The sequence below is a fragment of the Nicotiana tabacum genome, chromosome 23 (assembly GCF_000715075.1).
Source record: "Nicotiana tabacum cultivar K326 chromosome 23, ASM71507v2, whole genome shotgun sequence".
NCBI classification, from domain to species: Eukaryota; Viridiplantae; Streptophyta; class Magnoliopsida; order Solanales; family Solanaceae; genus Nicotiana; species Nicotiana tabacum.
In genome coordinates this window covers 72603321-72621587 of record NC_134102.1, presented here as the reverse complement: position 1 = coordinate 72621587, position 18267 = coordinate 72603321, and the positions used below count along the sequence as shown (strand labels likewise).

The 18267-nt window shown below is 38.8% G+C and overlaps 1 protein-coding gene across 1 annotated transcript; it reads right to left on the bottom strand.

The window, feature by feature from the left end:
* Nucleotides 1–330: 330 nt before the first annotated feature.
* LOC107823576 (pentatricopeptide repeat-containing protein At1g31790-like) lies at nucleotides 331–2367 on the bottom strand. Its single transcript, XM_075246853.1, has one exon. The coding sequence runs from the start codon at nucleotides 2160–2162 to the stop codon at nucleotides 906–908; it is 1257 nt and encodes a 418-aa protein (XP_075102954.1). The 5' UTR covers nucleotides 2163–2367; the 3' UTR covers nucleotides 331–905.
* Nucleotides 2368–18267: the final 15900 nt, after the last annotated feature.

Sequence of the window (18267 nt, the reverse complement as noted above, 5' to 3'; positions counted from 1 at the left end):
GCAGCTAATAATTAAGAAAGATACTTCTGATTGTAAAGCCTATAAAACTGAAAAACTATAGTATCTGCTTAGTCTTGGATTTGCCACAAAGTGATTTTGCTCACTATCAGGGTTCTATAATATAGGTCCAGTAGATATGCTGGAGTTCTTCCAGGGCAATGTCTCATGTATATACACTTGTGTCAAAGTTATGACTGCCAAAATAAGTAGATTGGCTATGCACCAAATCATCAGCAACAACCTTTATGCACTGATCCGTTGTCATGATAAATCATACCAACAGCATATTTTGCAGTGTCGAAAATCGTAAAACTAATTTGAATACCGATCTTGGATACTGGTAACAGAGTTGCATTTCTTGCATTGCTAAGCTACAGAGACCCAGTTTAACAAAACATCATAGTATATGCTAGCTCGACAACATGTCAAATGTGGTACTCCAAAGTTTAGTGCTATAACTTCTCGTCATGTCTGCAAGATCACTCCACAACTCTTCAGAACATTATTATATACATACATGTATGCAAGATTGTTGCACAAACTTCTTAGAGTAATATTATATACATACCCTCGTTGATCCTAGAAATGCAACTAACTCATCAAAGAAACTGGAGATATTTGCCAATGCATAGGTGTTGGCTGCATTACATTCCATGACAAATTCCTTGATCTTGCAAATCATCTTCATATATTCATATAAACTAAGAGATACTCCATATACAAGATTGTATAGCAGCTCGCCAGACCATTATTATATACATACCCTTGTTGATCCTTGAAATGCAACCAACTCATCAGGGAAATTAGAGACATTAGCCACTTCATCGGCTGCATTATATTCCGGAATAATTCCTTGATCATGCAAATCATCTTCAAATCGTCACGGTTAAGAGATACATTTAAGGTCAAGTATTCATTTTTTCAATATTACTACTCCCACAAACCAACAACACTTCTTTAATCAAAGATTCATGTGGTTGCAAACCAGCTTTTTTCATCTCATAGAGAACCTTTATGGCTTCAATACCGAAACCATTGTGTATACATCCCATCAGCATTGCATTCCAGTAGGCAATATTACTCTTATCCTCTCTCGCATTAAAAACCCTCAGTGCGTCCCTTAGCAACCCATATTTTCCATACATGTCAATCAAGCTACACTGCACGTAACCAGCCATATCAAGTCCTACCTTGATAGAACTAGCATGAACCTGTTGACCACAACATCCAGCATCCCTCAACTTCCCGCAAGCTTTAAGAACACTTGAAAATGTAAAACTATTTTTTTTAACTCCTTCTCTTACCATCTCCCTGAAAATTCTTATGGCCCCTTCAAACTGCTCCTCTTTACACAAATTGCCAATTCTAGCTGTCCAAACAACTGTATTACAATGTGGAACATGATCGAACACATTATCTGCGCTTTCTAGATAACCAAACTCTCCATAGAACTTGATCAAGAAACTACTCAAAGCGAAGCTTTCACAACTTCCCACCTTAATTAACCACCCGTGAATCTGTTTCCCAAGTTCTAAATTCATCATTTCCACACAAGCCTTAAGGACACATACCAAAATCCCATCATCAATTAAATCACCACATTTACATAAGTTCCCAGTCTCACTCTGCATTGCCAAAAACAAACGCAAAGCTTCTTCGCACTCATCATTTTCAACACAACCCGCAATTATCGCAGCCCAAGACTTAGAATTTCTGACGCGCATTTTATCAAACAGTTGGCGCGCATGTTGAAAACAATCACAAGAAACAAGCATCAACAGCACACGGTTGAGTAGCGGCAAGCTAGGAATAACATCACTTTTACAAATATGGGTGTAAAGCTCAACAGCTTTTAAAGGGTCACGAGATTCAGTGCATTCTTTGATAAGTGAAACGTATATGTCAACAGGTATGTTAAGGCCAAGACCGTCCATTAGCCTTAAAACATCAGAGATTGTGCATGTTGGGTTTGTAGTTCTCTTGGGTTCAGGTTTGATGGGTTGGTGTATTTTGTGGTGGGGTCTATGTAAAGGCAACTGAAATTGAAGGGGCGGGGGGTTGGAGATGGAGTGAGTAGTGATGGGTATCCATTTCTTGGAGTTTCTTGAAGAGGTATTGGTATAAAACAATGGTGGCTTTGGGTAGGATGATGTGATCTCCATTGGTTTTACAATGATTGTTTAGTGGATTTCATAGTTGAAGAAATCAGTTCAATGCAAATGTCTTTCTTCCACTGGGCGCCAGATTCAGTTGGAATCAACTACTTTACAATTGAATTATAATACCTATGCTTCTACGCAATACAAGGTAAAATATTTCTAAGGGGTCGTTGGTCGGAGAGATTGAAAAAATAATCCCAACATAAAATCTTGTATAAAGTAATACTAGTGTTATATTTGGATAGAGGGATTAGAAAAAATAATCACCTCATAACTTATGCATTATGTGGTTGGTTGTATAAGAAAAAATAATTCCTTCATAATTTTATGTAATATTTGATGGCTTGTTTGGTCAAGTTTCTGAGAAGCCAAAAGTGCTTATTTATTTTTTTGTTTAAAAAAATACTTATTTTAGAGGTTTGAGATGTATGGCCAAGTTACTAAGGAAAAAAAATAACTAGTATATTTTAGTAGTAGCAGAAGCTTTAGAAGCTAAAAAAAGATTTTTTTTTTCCAAAAATACTTTTAAAGCCTTGATCAAGTACAAAATATTGATAAAATTATTTTTAAATTGATTAGTCAAACATAAATTACTTCTCTTCAAAAGTGTTTTTTTTGACAAAATAAGCAGATTTTGAAAGTGCAGCCAAATAGGCTAATGTGAAAATATATCTATTATTTTATGCCAGATAGAATGTTATATAAGAATACATGTATAAGAAATTTTCATTATCTTGAAGGAAGTTATTCAAGGAGCTCTTTAGGTTGGAGTAAGACTAAATATTTTGTTCTAATAGGCACCTTAGTATGGGTTTAAGGTAAAGAGGAAATAAGATTTTGAGTTTTAAAAATGGAATTCTATGAAATAATGGGTGGAGTACCCTTTTTCATGTGTTCTCTTTGGCTGGGGCGGCTCTAAGGCTAGCCTAGTAAGGTCGTTGCCTTAGGTCCTCAAAATTTGAAGGCCCATGTCATGACCCAAAATCTAACCATGGTCGTGATGGTGCCTATCGTGTTACAAGGCAAACCTACTTCCCAAAATATTACTACTAAACCGATTATAAGAATTTAATAAAATATTTCAACATTTAAATTTCTCATAAACTAAATCAACTCTAAATATAATTTTAGAAATACGGAAACGAGCCCCAAACATCGGAGTGTCACTAAGTCATGAGCATCTAAAACTATGAACTAAGATATATAAGCTATCTAACTGTCCAAAAGAAGAAATGACAAGAGGAGTAACAAGGTCCTGCGGACGCTAACAGCTACCTTGCAGTCTCCAAAGATAGCCGGCCTGAACTCAACGATCGCTGCCTTCTAACTCACCTAGATCTACACATAAAGTGCAAGGTGTAGTATGAGTACAACCAACTCAGTAGTAACAAAAATAACTAAGGAACTGAGCAGTAGTGACGAGCTAAGCAGAATAATCCAATTATTATTTCCACAATTAAGTACAAACAAGAGTAGACAGGTAATTTTATAAATCAGTAAGACTACAAGAAAAATTAATAAGTAAATGCAGCAACAGCAAAAGTAAATGCAACCTCACAACAATGTCACTCCATCACTCAGTACTCAATGCTCAACACTTTGCGCTCATTGGGGGTGTGTACAGACTCCGGAAGGGCTCCCAAAGCCCAAGCGCTAAGCACGAACAACTCACGTGCCATCATATCAATACCTGGATCCGCACGGTCAACTCACGTGCTGCGCGGATAACTCACGCGCTATGGTATTAATACCTGAACCCACACGGTCAACTCACGTGCTACGCGGACAACTCACGCGCTATGGTATTAATATCCTCACAACCAGGCCATCGGCCTCACTCAATCATGTACCTCACTAGCCTCACCATCATCAACAAATAAGGAAACACAACCCACATCAAGTATCACATCATATTAGTAAATAATAGAGAGTGAGGTAAATATGTACAATAATTTCTATGACTGAGTACAAATAATGTGAGCATGAATAAAGCCTAAGCATGATCTCTAACATAGAGGCAGACAAGTTCAACAACAAGTAACTACGTAAACACAGATGATGGCCATGAGGCCTCACGGGACGGACCAAGTCTCAATCCCTCAAGGTATACACCCACACACCCGTCACCTAGCATGGGTATCACCTCCAAACAGTCACACGATATCAAATTCTCCGGGTTTATACCCTCAAAGCTAGAGTTAAAATTGTTACTTACCGTAACAGCGTAAAATCATACTCCGGGATGCCCTCATCTCTGGATTCGGTCTCCAAAATCTTCAAATATAACCATAATCAGATTAATACCGTCAACATAGGCTAACGAATCGAATTCTACAATAAAAACTACAAAATATGCCAAAAATTCGAAACTAGCCAAAACTCGCCCCCCGGGCCCACGTCTCGGAACCAGTCAACAATGGTAGAATCAAAACCCTCGTCCTCTATCGAATCTAACCATATAAAAATTATCAAAATCGGACTCCATTTGGTCCCTCAATTTCTTACCTAAAACTCTCCAAAACTCGAGCCCTAACTCCCTCAATTTCACTTTGAAATCATCAATCAAATCCCAAAAATGAAGATGGATTCATGAAATATAACCAAAAATAAGTAGATAACACTTACCACAATCCTTATGGTGCAAATTTACCTCGAAATTCGCCTCAATCCGAGATCCCCAACTCAAAATATGACCGAATGAACATACCCTTATTTTATATATTTCTGTCAGCTATTCTGACTCGTTTCTCATGCCAAACAATCCCGAAACTCGATTTTTATGCCTCCAATGGATTCTTTGTGAAATTCTAGTCATGTTAAGCTTTTGAATCACTCAATTTGACCTTATAATAAAGGAGATATGTTGGTTTCAATATTTGCAAATAGTACAGATTTTTAAATACGCCGTAAGTGGCAATTTCATAATTAATCTAACAAATCTAGCAACCTAATTCTTAGTAAAATGACCATAAAATCCTCATACGATGTCCAAATTCGACGATTCTTTTTGCTACGAGTCCGTAAATATGATACGGATCTAATGCTTTGATAAAAAATAAATCGGAGCTCATTTGTTTGATATGATATCATTTATGCTTGAAGAAACGGCGTCAAAACATAAGAAAAACGAGCACAACACAACCCAAACCTATCCGAAACTCACCCGAGGCCCTCGGAACCTCAACCAATAATTCTAACAAGTCATATATCACTACCTGAACTTAGTCGAACCTCTAGAACACCCAAAACAACACCAAAACACCAAATCAATCTCGAATTCAAGCCTAAGAACTTCTAAACTTCCAAAATTCGCCAACAACGCCGAAACCTATCAAACCACGTCCAAATGACCTCAAATTTTGCACAAACATCACAAATGACACTACGAACCTACTCCAACTTTCGGAATTCCATTCCGACCCCGATACCTAATTTTCCACCGCCGACCAAAATCGCCAAATTTCTAACTTTCGCCAATTCAGGCCTAATTCTACCACGGACCTCCAAATTGTATTCCGGACACACTCCTAAGCCTAAAATCACCCAACGAAGCTAAACGAATCATAAAAATCTAAATCCAAATTCGTTTACTCATAAGTCAACTTCCGGTTGACTTTTTCTAACTTGGCTTTTTAAATAAGAGACTAAGTGTTCATTTCACACGAAAAACTACTCTGAACCCAAACCTACTCACTCGATATAACTCAACACAGTTGAACAACACAATCAGAAACAAAAATAGGGAAAATAGAGCTATAACTCTCAGAACGAACGACCGGGTCGTTACATCCCCAAAGTTATTTTAAACTGCCATTATTATTGTTATTATTGTTGTTGTTGTTATTATTATTATTATTATTATTATTATTAGGCGAAATACATAAACGACCCTTTTAAGTTGTCTCCAACAATCAAACAAACACCTCAACTGATCCCTTTACCATTTAAACACTTCAATAGGTTACTAAGTGTATCAAGTAAACATATGTTGCTTATGTGGCATATGCCTGTTTGCTACATTTTGAGCGCGTGAGTCATTTTTTCAGTAGTTAAATCAGAAAATTAAAAGATTTAAATTAATTACGAAAAATTTCAACAACAAAATATCTACTTGAGTGCTTTGTTATGCACTTTGTTCTTGGGTGTTTAAAATTATGAATTGAGTAAAATTTAAAATTTGCTATTGCTCTTGACTTTGAATCTGGAATGAAGTATCGGAAATCCATCTTAAATTCTGAAAATATGAGTTCGTGTTCCTCGTTCTTCATCACCCATTGTGGAAGAAGCTGAGCTGTTTGGATGTGAAAATTGGAGGTCGAAATCAATTGGATGTTCGAAACCTTTGTTGAAAGTTTTTTTGTGAAATGGAATCTATAGATTCAGGTCGATTGTAGCTGATTCGATAGGCTTTGGTTCAAAAAATTTTAAAGCCAGTTCAAAGAAGATGATGGTCGGGTTTGTTCGAAGAAGAAGAAATTTTTGGGTCTGTTCAAAGTCTATCGAAGAAGATGGTTCGGTTCGAAATTTCTGGATATGTTCAAAGTGTACTCGAAGAAGTATGTTCGACTACTGAAACTGGGTTTGTTCGAAGTCAGTTGAAGAACACGAATTTTTCTGAAATTGAGTTTGAAGAATCGTAGCCTACGAAATCATCTCTAGCCAATTCTAGTTGCTTTTAATTGTTTGGGAATGATTTGAGAAATTGTGAAGGGGGACACAAATGGGGAAAACAAGAAGATGGTGATTGGGGGGGAGGGGGTTGGCGCTGGTTTGGAAAAGTTTTGTTTTTGTTTAAATGTATATTTTTGTTAGTTATATTTAAATGTGTCAAATATTTTTACAAATTACACAAGTTACACGTGTCATTCTTTAATTGGTACATTTAATACATCATTAGCAAGTGTAGCTCATGCATATATTTAGTTGCGGTCGGGTGTTTACTTGATGCACTTAGTAGCCTATTGAAGTGTCTAAATGGTAAATGAGTCAGTTGGGGTGTTTGTCTGATCGTTGGGGACAACTTAAAGGGATCGTTTATGTATTTTGCCTTATTATTATTATTATTATTATTATTATTATTATTATAAATAATTATTATAAATAAAAGTGTTAAAATATATTTTTTATTATTTGATTGAGGTTAGTTTATACTAATAACTTCATAAATTATGATAATATTCTTCACTCATTAATTAGTATATTTTCTTCACTCTTCAATTTTAATTTTATCCTTTTTATATAGGAATTAAGTTATATACATCGACGACATACTTAATTTATTTTACAATCTTCTCTGAAACTGCATGAACACAAAATCATTCATGCATCGGTTTTCATTTAGTGTATTTCAACATATTATATTAAGTTATTTACAAATTATTTTAGATATTCACCAATAAGTGCTACTTGGGCGTATGCTCGGAATAAAATTCCGAGGTCCCTAGCCCGAGATATGGAATTTTGAAGAAAAATTAAAAGTTTAAATTTAAATAGTGATCGAATGTCGAATTATGTGCAAATGACCCCCGGAATAGAATTTTAATGATTCCAACAACTCCGTATGGTAATTTTGGACTTAGGAGTGTGATCGGAATTTTATTTGGAAGTCCGTAGTGGAATTAGGCTTGAAATGCCGAAAGTTGAATTTTTGGAAAGTTTGACCAAGGGATTGACTTTTTGATATCGGGGTCGAAATCCGATTCTGAAAATTTGAGTACCTCTGTTATGTTATTTATGACTTGTACACAAAATTCGAGGTAAATCGGACGTAATTTGATAGGTTCCGGAGTCATTTGTAGAAATTAAAAATTTTAAAGTTCATTAGGCTTGAATCTATGTGTGATTCGTGTTTTAGTGTTGTTGGATGTGATTTGAAGGCTCGACTAAGTTCGTATGATGTTTTAGGACTTGTTGGTACATTTGGTTAAGGTCCCGGGGGCCTCGGATGAGTTTCGGATTGTTAACGGATTAAATTCGGACTTAGAAGAAATAACTGAAGTTTTTGTCCTCTGCTGCATTCGCACCTGCGGAAATTCTATCGCAGGTGCAAGCTCGCAGAAGCGAGCCTGGCAAGCGCAGATGCGCAAATGGACTATGGGGCAATGGTCGTAGGTGCGAGGGAAATTCCGCACCTGCGTGAGCGCAGATGTGGAGGGACGCGCGCAGATGCAAGACTTTTTTCGCACATGCGGTTGGCGCAGAATCGGCCAAATAACCGCAGATGCAAAAATCCCTAGACAGTACAAAAACAAAGGGGTTCCGAGCTTTTACCATTTTTTGGGCATTTCAAGCTCGGGTTGGGCGATTTTGAGCAAGGTTTTCACGGGAAAACTTGAGGTAAGTCCCTTGTTATCATTTCTACTCCATAATATTGAATTATCATCAAATAATCCGACTAGATTACATATTTTTGAGGTGTAAATCGGGAGTTGGAACTTAAGGATTTGAAATAAGATTTGAAGCTTTGAGGGCCGAGTTGGGGTTGGATTTTGATAAAATTGGTATGGTTAGACTCGTGGTTGAATGGGCGTTCATATTTTGTAACTTTCGTCGGATTTCGAGATGTGGGCCCCACGGGCCATTTTTGAGTTAATTTCGGATTTTTATTGAAAAATATAGTATTTTCTTATAGAATTAATTATATAATTTTTATTGACTGTATTGAATTAATTATGACTAGATACGAGTCGATCGGAATCGGAAAATCGAGGAAAAAACATACTTCTTGGTTAAATTGGAGCAAGTCGAGGTAAGTGACTTGTCTAACCTTGTGTGGGGGAAATTTCCTCTAGAATTGATATTAATGTGATTATTGAAATGTGTTGAAAGCCGTGTACACAAGGTGACGAGTGTGTACACGGGCTAAATATGAAAGATTATATTTTTAAATTGTGTAGATCATTATTGCGTATTTATTAAATTATTTTATCTTGTTATATTCTTCATCATTGATCTGAGATATATACCTTAAATTTGTTTGACATTTTCCTACTAATTGTTATATCTGTTTAGTTGAAACTTGGTTTCTTTTATACTGTGCATTACTTGAAGGAAATTAAATATTATTAATATGAAGTATTTGACATTTTAAATTTGATATTGAAGCAACGTATTAAAGATTTTGAAATATTATTTTTCTGAATTATTTATTCTTGAATTTTGTAAGAGTTTTGTACTTATTGTGATGGAGCCGTGAGCTCTTTATTGTGAAAAAATATTATTGATGATTTATTTGGGCATGAGCCGTGAGCTCTTTATTTTGGAAAAATATTATTGTTGAATTATTTTGGCAAGTTACATTATTTGATCACTTGAGGTGCAAATTGTGATATATTGTGATTTTGATACGCATGCGGTGGTATAAGGTCTGGGTATTGAAACACATGCAGTGAGATAAGAGTGGCTTGATACACGTGGCTAGTAGGGGGAACTACTAGAAGTCATGCGGTGTGATAAGGATGGCTAAAACATGGGATGCTATTTCGGAAAAAATATTTTCTTTCAAATAAATTGTGAAGGCTCTGACGGTGAGATAAGGAAATGAGATATTGTTAATTTATTTATGATTTGGGACTACGAGGCAGTACCTCGAGAGTGTCCTAGTTGATATTGATTTATGGCCGCAGTTGCCTTGATTATTTGTTGTGATTTTTCTTAAAGTTGAAAGGAAATTCGGTTTTGTTTCCATGAGATATTATTTGAAATTCTGTTTTGTTTCCATGAGATATTATTTGCCATTATTTTGCTTAATTAAATGGTGACACACTACTTGATTCATTTCCAATGTCATTTTATTTTACTATATTGTTAAATATTTTTCCATGTCATTATTATATTCCAATAGGGCCTCACCTGACCTCGTCACTACTCTACCGAGGTTAGGCTTGGAACTTACTGGGTCCCACTATGGTGTACTCTTACTACGCTTCTGCACATCTTTTTGTGCAGATCCAAGTACATCTTACCAGCCTAGACGTCAGTGAGTTACCTGCGCACGGAGACTTCGAGGTATATCTGTCATTGTCCGCAGACTCTGTAGTCCCCTTCTATCATATTTATGTTGCTTCCTTATTTTTCTTTAGACCTTGATATATAAAGACATTGAGAATAAAATTCTTAGAAGCTTGTGACTTATTTCTACCGGGATTTGGGAGTTGAAATTATTTGAATTGTAGTTTATTTATTTCATATATTTATGATTATTCTGCATTGATAGGCTTACCTAGTCTTAGAAACTAGGTGCCATCACGACATCCTACGGAGGAAATTTTGGGTCGTGACAAGTTGGTATCAAAGCACTAGGTTCATAGGTGTTATGAGTCACAAGCAGGTTTAGTAGAGTCTTGCGGATAGGTACGGAGACGTCTGTACTTATCTTCGAGAGGCTATGGAACTGTTAAGAAATATTCACTTCTTTGATTCCTTATCGTGCGTCTTTGTTGATTTCAAAGTTCTAAACAATTGTCTTTCTATTCTCTCACAGATGGGGAGGACACGCACAACTAGATCCGATGATCAGAAATTTGTGCCCCTGTTGGAGCCGTAAGAGGCCGGGGTTGGGGCAGAGGCCGAGCTAGAGGCCGAGGAAGACCACGTGGTGCAGCCAAAGTACCTGCACGAGCTGTTGCACCAGAGCCACCAGTAGCTCCAGTTAGAGAACAGGCACCTGAGACGCATGTTACTCCTCTTGCACTTCAGGAGACTCTTGCCCAGTTTTTGAGCATGTTTGGCACTCTAGCTAAGGCAGGGTTAATTCCACTTGCTCCTGTCACATCTCAGGCCGGGGGAGGAGCACAGACTCCTGCTGCCCATACTCCAGAACCACGGGCCCAAGTTGACCATGCCCCAGAGATTATACCAATGCAGCAAGTTGTCCCAGTTGGACCTGAGATTAGGACAACAGTTTCAGAGGGGGAGCAGCTCAGGCTCGAGAGGTATAAGAAGTACCACCCTCCCACTTTCAGTGGTTTAGCTTCAGAGGATGCTCAGGATTTTCTGGAGGAATGTCACTCTATCCTTCGTACTATGGGTATTGTGGATTCCAGTGGGGTTTCTTTCACGGCATTCCAGTTTAGAGGAGCAACCTACCAGTGGTGGTGGGCATATGAGTTGGATAGTCCCGCTGAGGCATCTTCACTCACTTGGACTCAGTTTTCGGGTATGTTCTTAAGGGAGTATGTTCCTCAGAGTCTTAGGGATGCATGGTGCGCAGAGTTTGAGCAGCTGCGCCAGGGTTCTATGACCGTGTCAGAGTATGCGGTCCGATTCAGTGATTTGGCTAGGCATGCACCAACCTTAGTTGCTATTGTTCGAGAGCGGGTTCACAGATTTATTGATGGTCTTCACCCTAATATCAGATACAGTATGGCCCGAGAGATAAATATGGACATCACAAACCAACAGGTGGTGTCAATTGCTAGGAGATTGGAAGGTATGCAGACTCGGGAGAGGGAAGAGAGGGAAGCTAAGAGACCCCGAGATTCTGGAACATATAATAATTCTCGTGCCCCAGTTGCAGCCCATCATGTTAGAGGTTATGTGATCCGTCCTATTCATTCAGCACTTCTAGCTTCCAGTGGTATTTATACTACTCCCAGACCTCAGGTTCCATATTATGCACCACCAGTGTCTTCTGCACCTCCTATACGGGGTGCTTTCAGCGGATAGTCTAGTCGATCAGGCCCGAGCCAGTCCCAGCAACCACGTCCTCTGAGGGCTTGTTTTGAGTGTGGTGACACTCGTCATATCTTGAGGGATTGCCCTATACTTAGGAGGGTTGCACCTCTACGGATTTATCAGGCCCCACCTATTCTACAGGGTCCTCAGGCTTCTCAGGCCATGATTACTGCACCAGTAGCCACTCCACCTGCATATCCAGCTAGAGGTGGAGGTCGGGCAGGTAGAGGTCGCCCTAGAGGGGGAGGCCGGGCTAGATATTATGCCCTTCCTGCTAGGACAGATGTTGTTGCATCCGATTCTATTATCTCAAGTATTATTTCGGTCTATCATAGAGATGCATCAGTCTTATTTGATCCAGGCTCCATTTACTCTTATGTGTCATCTTATTTTGCCCCGTATTTGGGCGTATCACGTGATTCCTTGAGTTCTTCTATTTATGTATCTACACTCATGGGTGAATATATTATTGTGGACCGTGTGTATCGGTCGTGTTTAATTGTTATCAGTGGTTTTGAGACCCGAGCTGATTTATTATTGCTCAGTATGGTGGATTTCGATATTATTTTGGGGATGGACTAGTTGTCACCCTATCACGCTATTCTTGATTGTTATGCCAAGACAGTGATGTTGGCTATGCCAGGTCTACCACGGCTAGAGTGGAGAGTCACCTAGAATCATGTTCCTAGCAGGGTTATTTCATTTCTTAAAGCTCAACGAATGGTTGAGAAGGGGTGTGATGCGTATCTGGCCTATGTAAGATATGTTAGTATTGATACTCCTACCATGGAGTCAGTTCCTATAGTAAGGTATTTTCCCTATGTATTTCCAGCAGATCTTTCGGGTATGCCACCCGACAGGGATATTGATTTTGGCATTGATTTGTTACCGGGCATTCAGCCAATTTCTATTCCACCATACCGTATGGCCCCAGCAAAGTTGAAAGAATTAAAAGAACAGTTACAGTAATTGCTTGATAAGGGTTTCATTCGGCCTAGTATATCGCCTTCGGGTGCTCCTGTCTTATTTGTAAAGAAGAAGGATGGTTCTATGCGGATGTGTATTGATTACCGCCAGCTGAACAAGGTTACCGTGAAGAACAGGTATCTATTGCCACGTATTGATGACCTATTTGATCAGCTTCAGGGTGCCAGAGTATTCTCTAAGATCGACTTACGTTCAGGCTATCATCAATTGAAGATTCGGGAGCCAGATATCCCGAAGACTGCTTTCAGGACTCGGTACGGTCATTACGAGTTCCTTGTGATGTCTTTTGGGCTGACCAACGCCCCAGTAGCATTTATGCACTTAATGAATAGTGTATTTCAGCCATATCTTGATTCTTTCATCATTGTATTTATTGACGACATTCTGGTATATTCCCGGAGTCGGGAAGGTCATGAACAACACCCGAGGACTGTGCTTCAGATTTTAAGAGAAAAGAAGTTATATGCAAAATTCTCAAAGTGTGAATTTTGGCTCGATTCGGTGGGATTTTTGGGTCATATAGTTTCATGCAAGGGGATCAAGGTAGATCCGAAGAAGATTGAAGCAATGCAGAATTGGTCCAAACCGTCCTCAGTTACGAAAATCCGGAGTTTTCTTGGTTTGGCAGGGTATTATCGCCGATTTGTAAAGGGTTTCTCTTATATTACTGCATCTATGACCAAATTAACCCATAAGGGTGCTCCGTTCAGGTGGACCGAGGAATGTGAGGAGAGCTTTCAAAAGCTCAAGACAGCTTTGACTACAGCCCCAGTATTAGTATTACCTGCACGTACAGGGTCTTATACTGTGTATTGTGATGCTTCGCGTATTGCTCTCGACGCAGTTTTGATGCAAGATGGTAGGGTGATTGCCTACGCGTCCAGACAGTTAAAGGTGCATGAGAAGAATTATCCTGTGCATGACCTGGAGTTAGCAGGTATTGTTCATGCCTTAAAAGTTTGGCGGCATTATTTGTACAGTGTCCATTATGAGGTCTACACCGATCACCGGAGTCTACAACATCTGTTTAAACAGAAGGATATTAATTTGCGGCAGCGGAGATGGTTGGGGTTGCTTAAGGATTATGATATCACCATTCTCTATCATCCTAGAAAGGCCAATGTAGTGGCTGATGCCTTGAGTCGTAAGGCGGAGAGTTTGGGCAGTTTAGCATATTTACTGGTAGCAGAGAGGCCTTTAGCCTTGGATGTTCAGGTCATGGCCAACCAGTTTGTTAGACTGGATATTTCCGAGCCGAGTCAAGTTTTGGCTTACGTGGTTTCTCAGTCTTCTCTTTATGATTGTATCAGGGAATGCCAGTATGATGACCCACATCTGCTTGTCCTTAAGGATACAGTGCAGCACGGTGATACCAAGGAAGTCACTATTGGAGATAACGATGTATTACGGATACAGGGCAATCTATGTGTGCCTAATATGGACGGTTTGCGTGAGTTGATTCTCCAGGAGGCTCACGGTTCACGGTACTCCACTCATCCGGGTGCTACAAAAATGTATCAGGACTTGAAACAACACTATTGGTGGAGGTGGATGAATAAAGAAATAGTAGAATATGTAGATCGGTGCCTAAATTGCCAGTAGGTGAAGTATGAGCATCAATGACCTGGTGGATTGCTTCAGAAGTTGGAAATTCCAAAATGGAAATGGGAACAGATCACTATGGATTTTGTTGTTGGACTCCCACTGACTCATAGAAATTTCGATGCAGTTTGGGTGATTGTGGAGAGATTGACCAAGTCATCTCATTTCATTCCTGTGATTACTACTTACTCTTCAGAGCAGCTAGCTCAGGCATATATTCGCGAGATTGTCAGACTTCACGGTGTACCGGTATCTATCATCTCTAACTGGGGTACACAGTTTACCTCATGGTTTTGGAGGGCTGTACATCGAGAGTTGGGTACTCGTGTAGAGTTGAGTACAACATTTCACCCTCAGACGGATGGGCAGTCCGAACACACTATTCAGATACTGGAGGATATGCTTCGTGCGTGTGTGATAGATTTGGAGGGTGCTTAGGATCAGTTCTTACCACTTGCGGAGTTTGCTTACAACAACAGTTGCCAGTCAAGCATTCAGATTGCTCCGTATGAGGCCTTGTATGGTAGGCAATTCCGGTCTCCAGTGGGTTGGTTCAAACCGGGGGAGGCTAGACTATTGGGTACAGACTTGGTTCAAGATGCCTTGGAAAAGGTTAAGTTGATTCGAGATCGGCTTCGTACAGCCCAATCTAGACATAAGAGTTATGCATATCGGAAGGTTCGTGATGTTGCATTCATGGTTGGTGAACGGGTATTGCTCCGAGTTTTGCCTATGAAGGGTGTGATGAGGTTCGGGAAGAAGGGCAAGTTGATCCCTAGGTATATTGGGCCTTTTGAGATTCTTGATAGAGTTGGAGAGGTGGCTTACAAACTTGCACTACCACCTAGTCTCTCTGCGGTTCATCCGGTATTCCATGTTTCCATGCTTCGGAAATATCACGACGATCCATCTCATGTGTTAGACTTCAGTTTGGTTCAGTTGGACAAGGATCTATCTTATGTTGAGGAACCAGTGGCTATTTTGGATAGGCAGGTTCGAAAGCTAAGGTCAAAGAACATTGCTTTAGTGAAGGTTTAGTAGAGGGGTCATCCAGTCGAAGAGGCGACTTGGGAGACCAAGCATGATATGCGCAGCTGTTATCCACACTTATTCACCAGCTCAGGTATTTCTTCTAACTCCGTTCGAGAATGAATGTTTGTTTTAGAGGTGGAGAATGTGATGATCCAAAATGTCATCTTTAAATTTAATAATTAATTCTATGTTTTAAGACCTCGAAAAGCACTATTTAATCATTACTCGACTTGCGTGTGCAGTCCGTAAAAAGATTTCGGAAAGTTTTTATGCGAAAAATGAATTAAAATATGAATTAGAGCTTTAAAACTCAACTGAGTTGACCTTGGTCAATATTTTTAGCAAACGGACTTGGATCAGTGTTTTTACAATTTCGGTAGGTCCGTATCCTGATTTGGGACTGGGCGTATTCCCGGAATAAAATTTCGAGGTCCCTAGCCCGATATATGGAATTTTAAAGAAAAATTAAAAGTTTAAATTCAAATAGTGACAGGATGTTGAATTATGTGCAAACGACCCCGGAATAGAATTTTGATGATTCCAACAGATTCGTATGGTTATTTTGGACTTAGGAGCATGATCAGAATTTTATTTGGAAGTCCGTAGTGGAATTAGGCTTGAAATGCCGAAAGTTGAATTTTTGGGAAGTTTGACCGAGGGATTGACCTTTTGATATCGGGGTCGAAATCCGATTCTGAAAATTTAAGTACCTATGTTATGTCGTTTATGACTTGTGCACAAAATTCGAGGTAAATCGGACGTGATTTGATAGGTTCTGGAGTCATTTGTAGAAATTAGAAATTTCAAAGTTCATTAGGCTTGAATCTATGTGTGATTCGTGTTTTAGTGTTGTTGGGTGTAATTTGAAGGCTCGACTAAGTTCGTATGATGTTTTAGGACTTGTTGGTACATTTGGTTGAGGTCCCGGGAGCCTCGGGTGAGTTTCGGATGGTTAACAGATCAAATTCGGACTTAGAAGAAATAGCTGAAGTTTTTGTCCTCTGCTACATTCACACCTGAGGAAATTCTATCGCTGGTGCGAGCTCGCAAAAGCAAGCTTGGCAAGCGCAGATGCGCAAATGGACTATAGGGCAATGGTCGCATGTGCGAGGGAAATTCCGCACCTGCGTGAGCGCAAATGCGGAGGGACGCGCGCAGAAGCAGCCTGCGCAGGAGTGCAAATAGGCGCTACGGGAAATTTTCCGCACATGCGGTTGGCGCAGAAGCGGCCAAGTTGCCGCAGATGCGAAAATCCTTGAACATTACAAAAACAGAGGGGTTCCGAGCTTTTGCCATTTTTTGGGCATTTCAAGCTCGGGTTGGGTAAGTTTGAGCAAGGTTTTTATGGAAAAACTTGAGGTAAGTCCCTTGTGATTATTTTTACTCCATAATATTGAATTATCATCAAATAATCCGACTAGATTACATGTTTTTGAGGTGTAAATCGGGGGTTGGAACTTAGGGATTTGAAAATAAGATTTGAAGCTTTGAGGGTCGAGTTGGGGTCGGATTTTGATAAAATTGGTATGGTTAGACTCGTGGTTGAATGGGCGTTCATATTTCGTAACTTTTGCCGGATTCCGAGACGTGGGCCCCACATGCCATTTTTGAGTTAATTTCGGATTTTTATTGAAAAATGTAATATTTTCTTATAGAATTAATTCTATAATTTTTGTTGACTATATCGAATTAATTATGACTAGATACGAGTCGACCGGAATCGGAAAATCGAGGAAAAAGCATACTACTTGGTTAAATTGGAGTAAGCCGAAGTAAGTGACTTGTCTAACCTTGTGTGGAGAAATTTCCCCTAGAATTGATATTAATGTGATTATTAAAACGTGTTGAAAGATTATAATTTTAAATTGTGTAGATCATTGTTGCGCATTTATTAAATTATTTTATCTTGTTATATTCTTCATCATTGATGTGAGATATATACCTTAAATTTGGTTGACCTTTTCCTGCTAATTGTTATACCTGTTTAGTTGAAATTTGGTTTCTTTTATTTTGTGCATTACTTGAAGGGTGTTTTTTTTTTAAATTACACATTATTAATATGAAGTATTTGACATTTTAAATTTGATATTGAAGCAACGTATTAAAGATTATGAAATATTATTTTCCTAAATTATTTATTCGTGAATATTTTGTAAGAGTTTTGTACTTATTGTGATGGAGTCGTGAGCTCTTTATTGTGGAAAATATTATTGATGATTTATTTGGGCATGAGCCGTGAGCTCTTTATTGTGGAAAAATATTATTGTTGAATTATTTTGTCAAGTTACATTATTTGAGCACTTGAGGTGCAAATTGTGATATATTGTGATATTGATACGCATGCGGTGGTATAAGGTCTAGGTATTGAAATGCATGCGGTGAGATAAGGGTGGCTTGATACGTGTGGCTAGTAGGGGGAACTACTAGAAGTCATGCGGTGTGATAAGGATGGCTAAAATACGGGATGCTAAAATAAATTGTGAAGGCTCCCGCGGTGAGATAAGGAAATGAGATATTGTGAATTTGTTTATGATTTGGGACTACGAGGCGGTACTTGAGAGTGTCCTTGTTGATATTGATTTATGGCCGCAGTTGCCTTGATTATTTGTTGTGATTTTTCTTAAAGTTGAAAGGAAATTCGATTTTGTTTCCATGAGATATTATTTGAAATTCTGTTTTGTTTCCACGAGATATTATTTGCCATTATTTTGCTGAATTAAATGGTGACACACTACTTGATTCATTTCCAATGTCTCCGGAGTCCCCTTCTATTATTTTTATGTTGCTTTCTTATTCTTCTTTAGACCTTGAT

Bases quoted from the DNA above. Each gene is read 5' to 3' on its own strand.
- LOC107823576 (XM_075246853.1), bottom strand. From the start codon at position 2,162: ATGGAGATCACATCATCCTACCCAAAGCCACCATTGTTTTATACCAAT.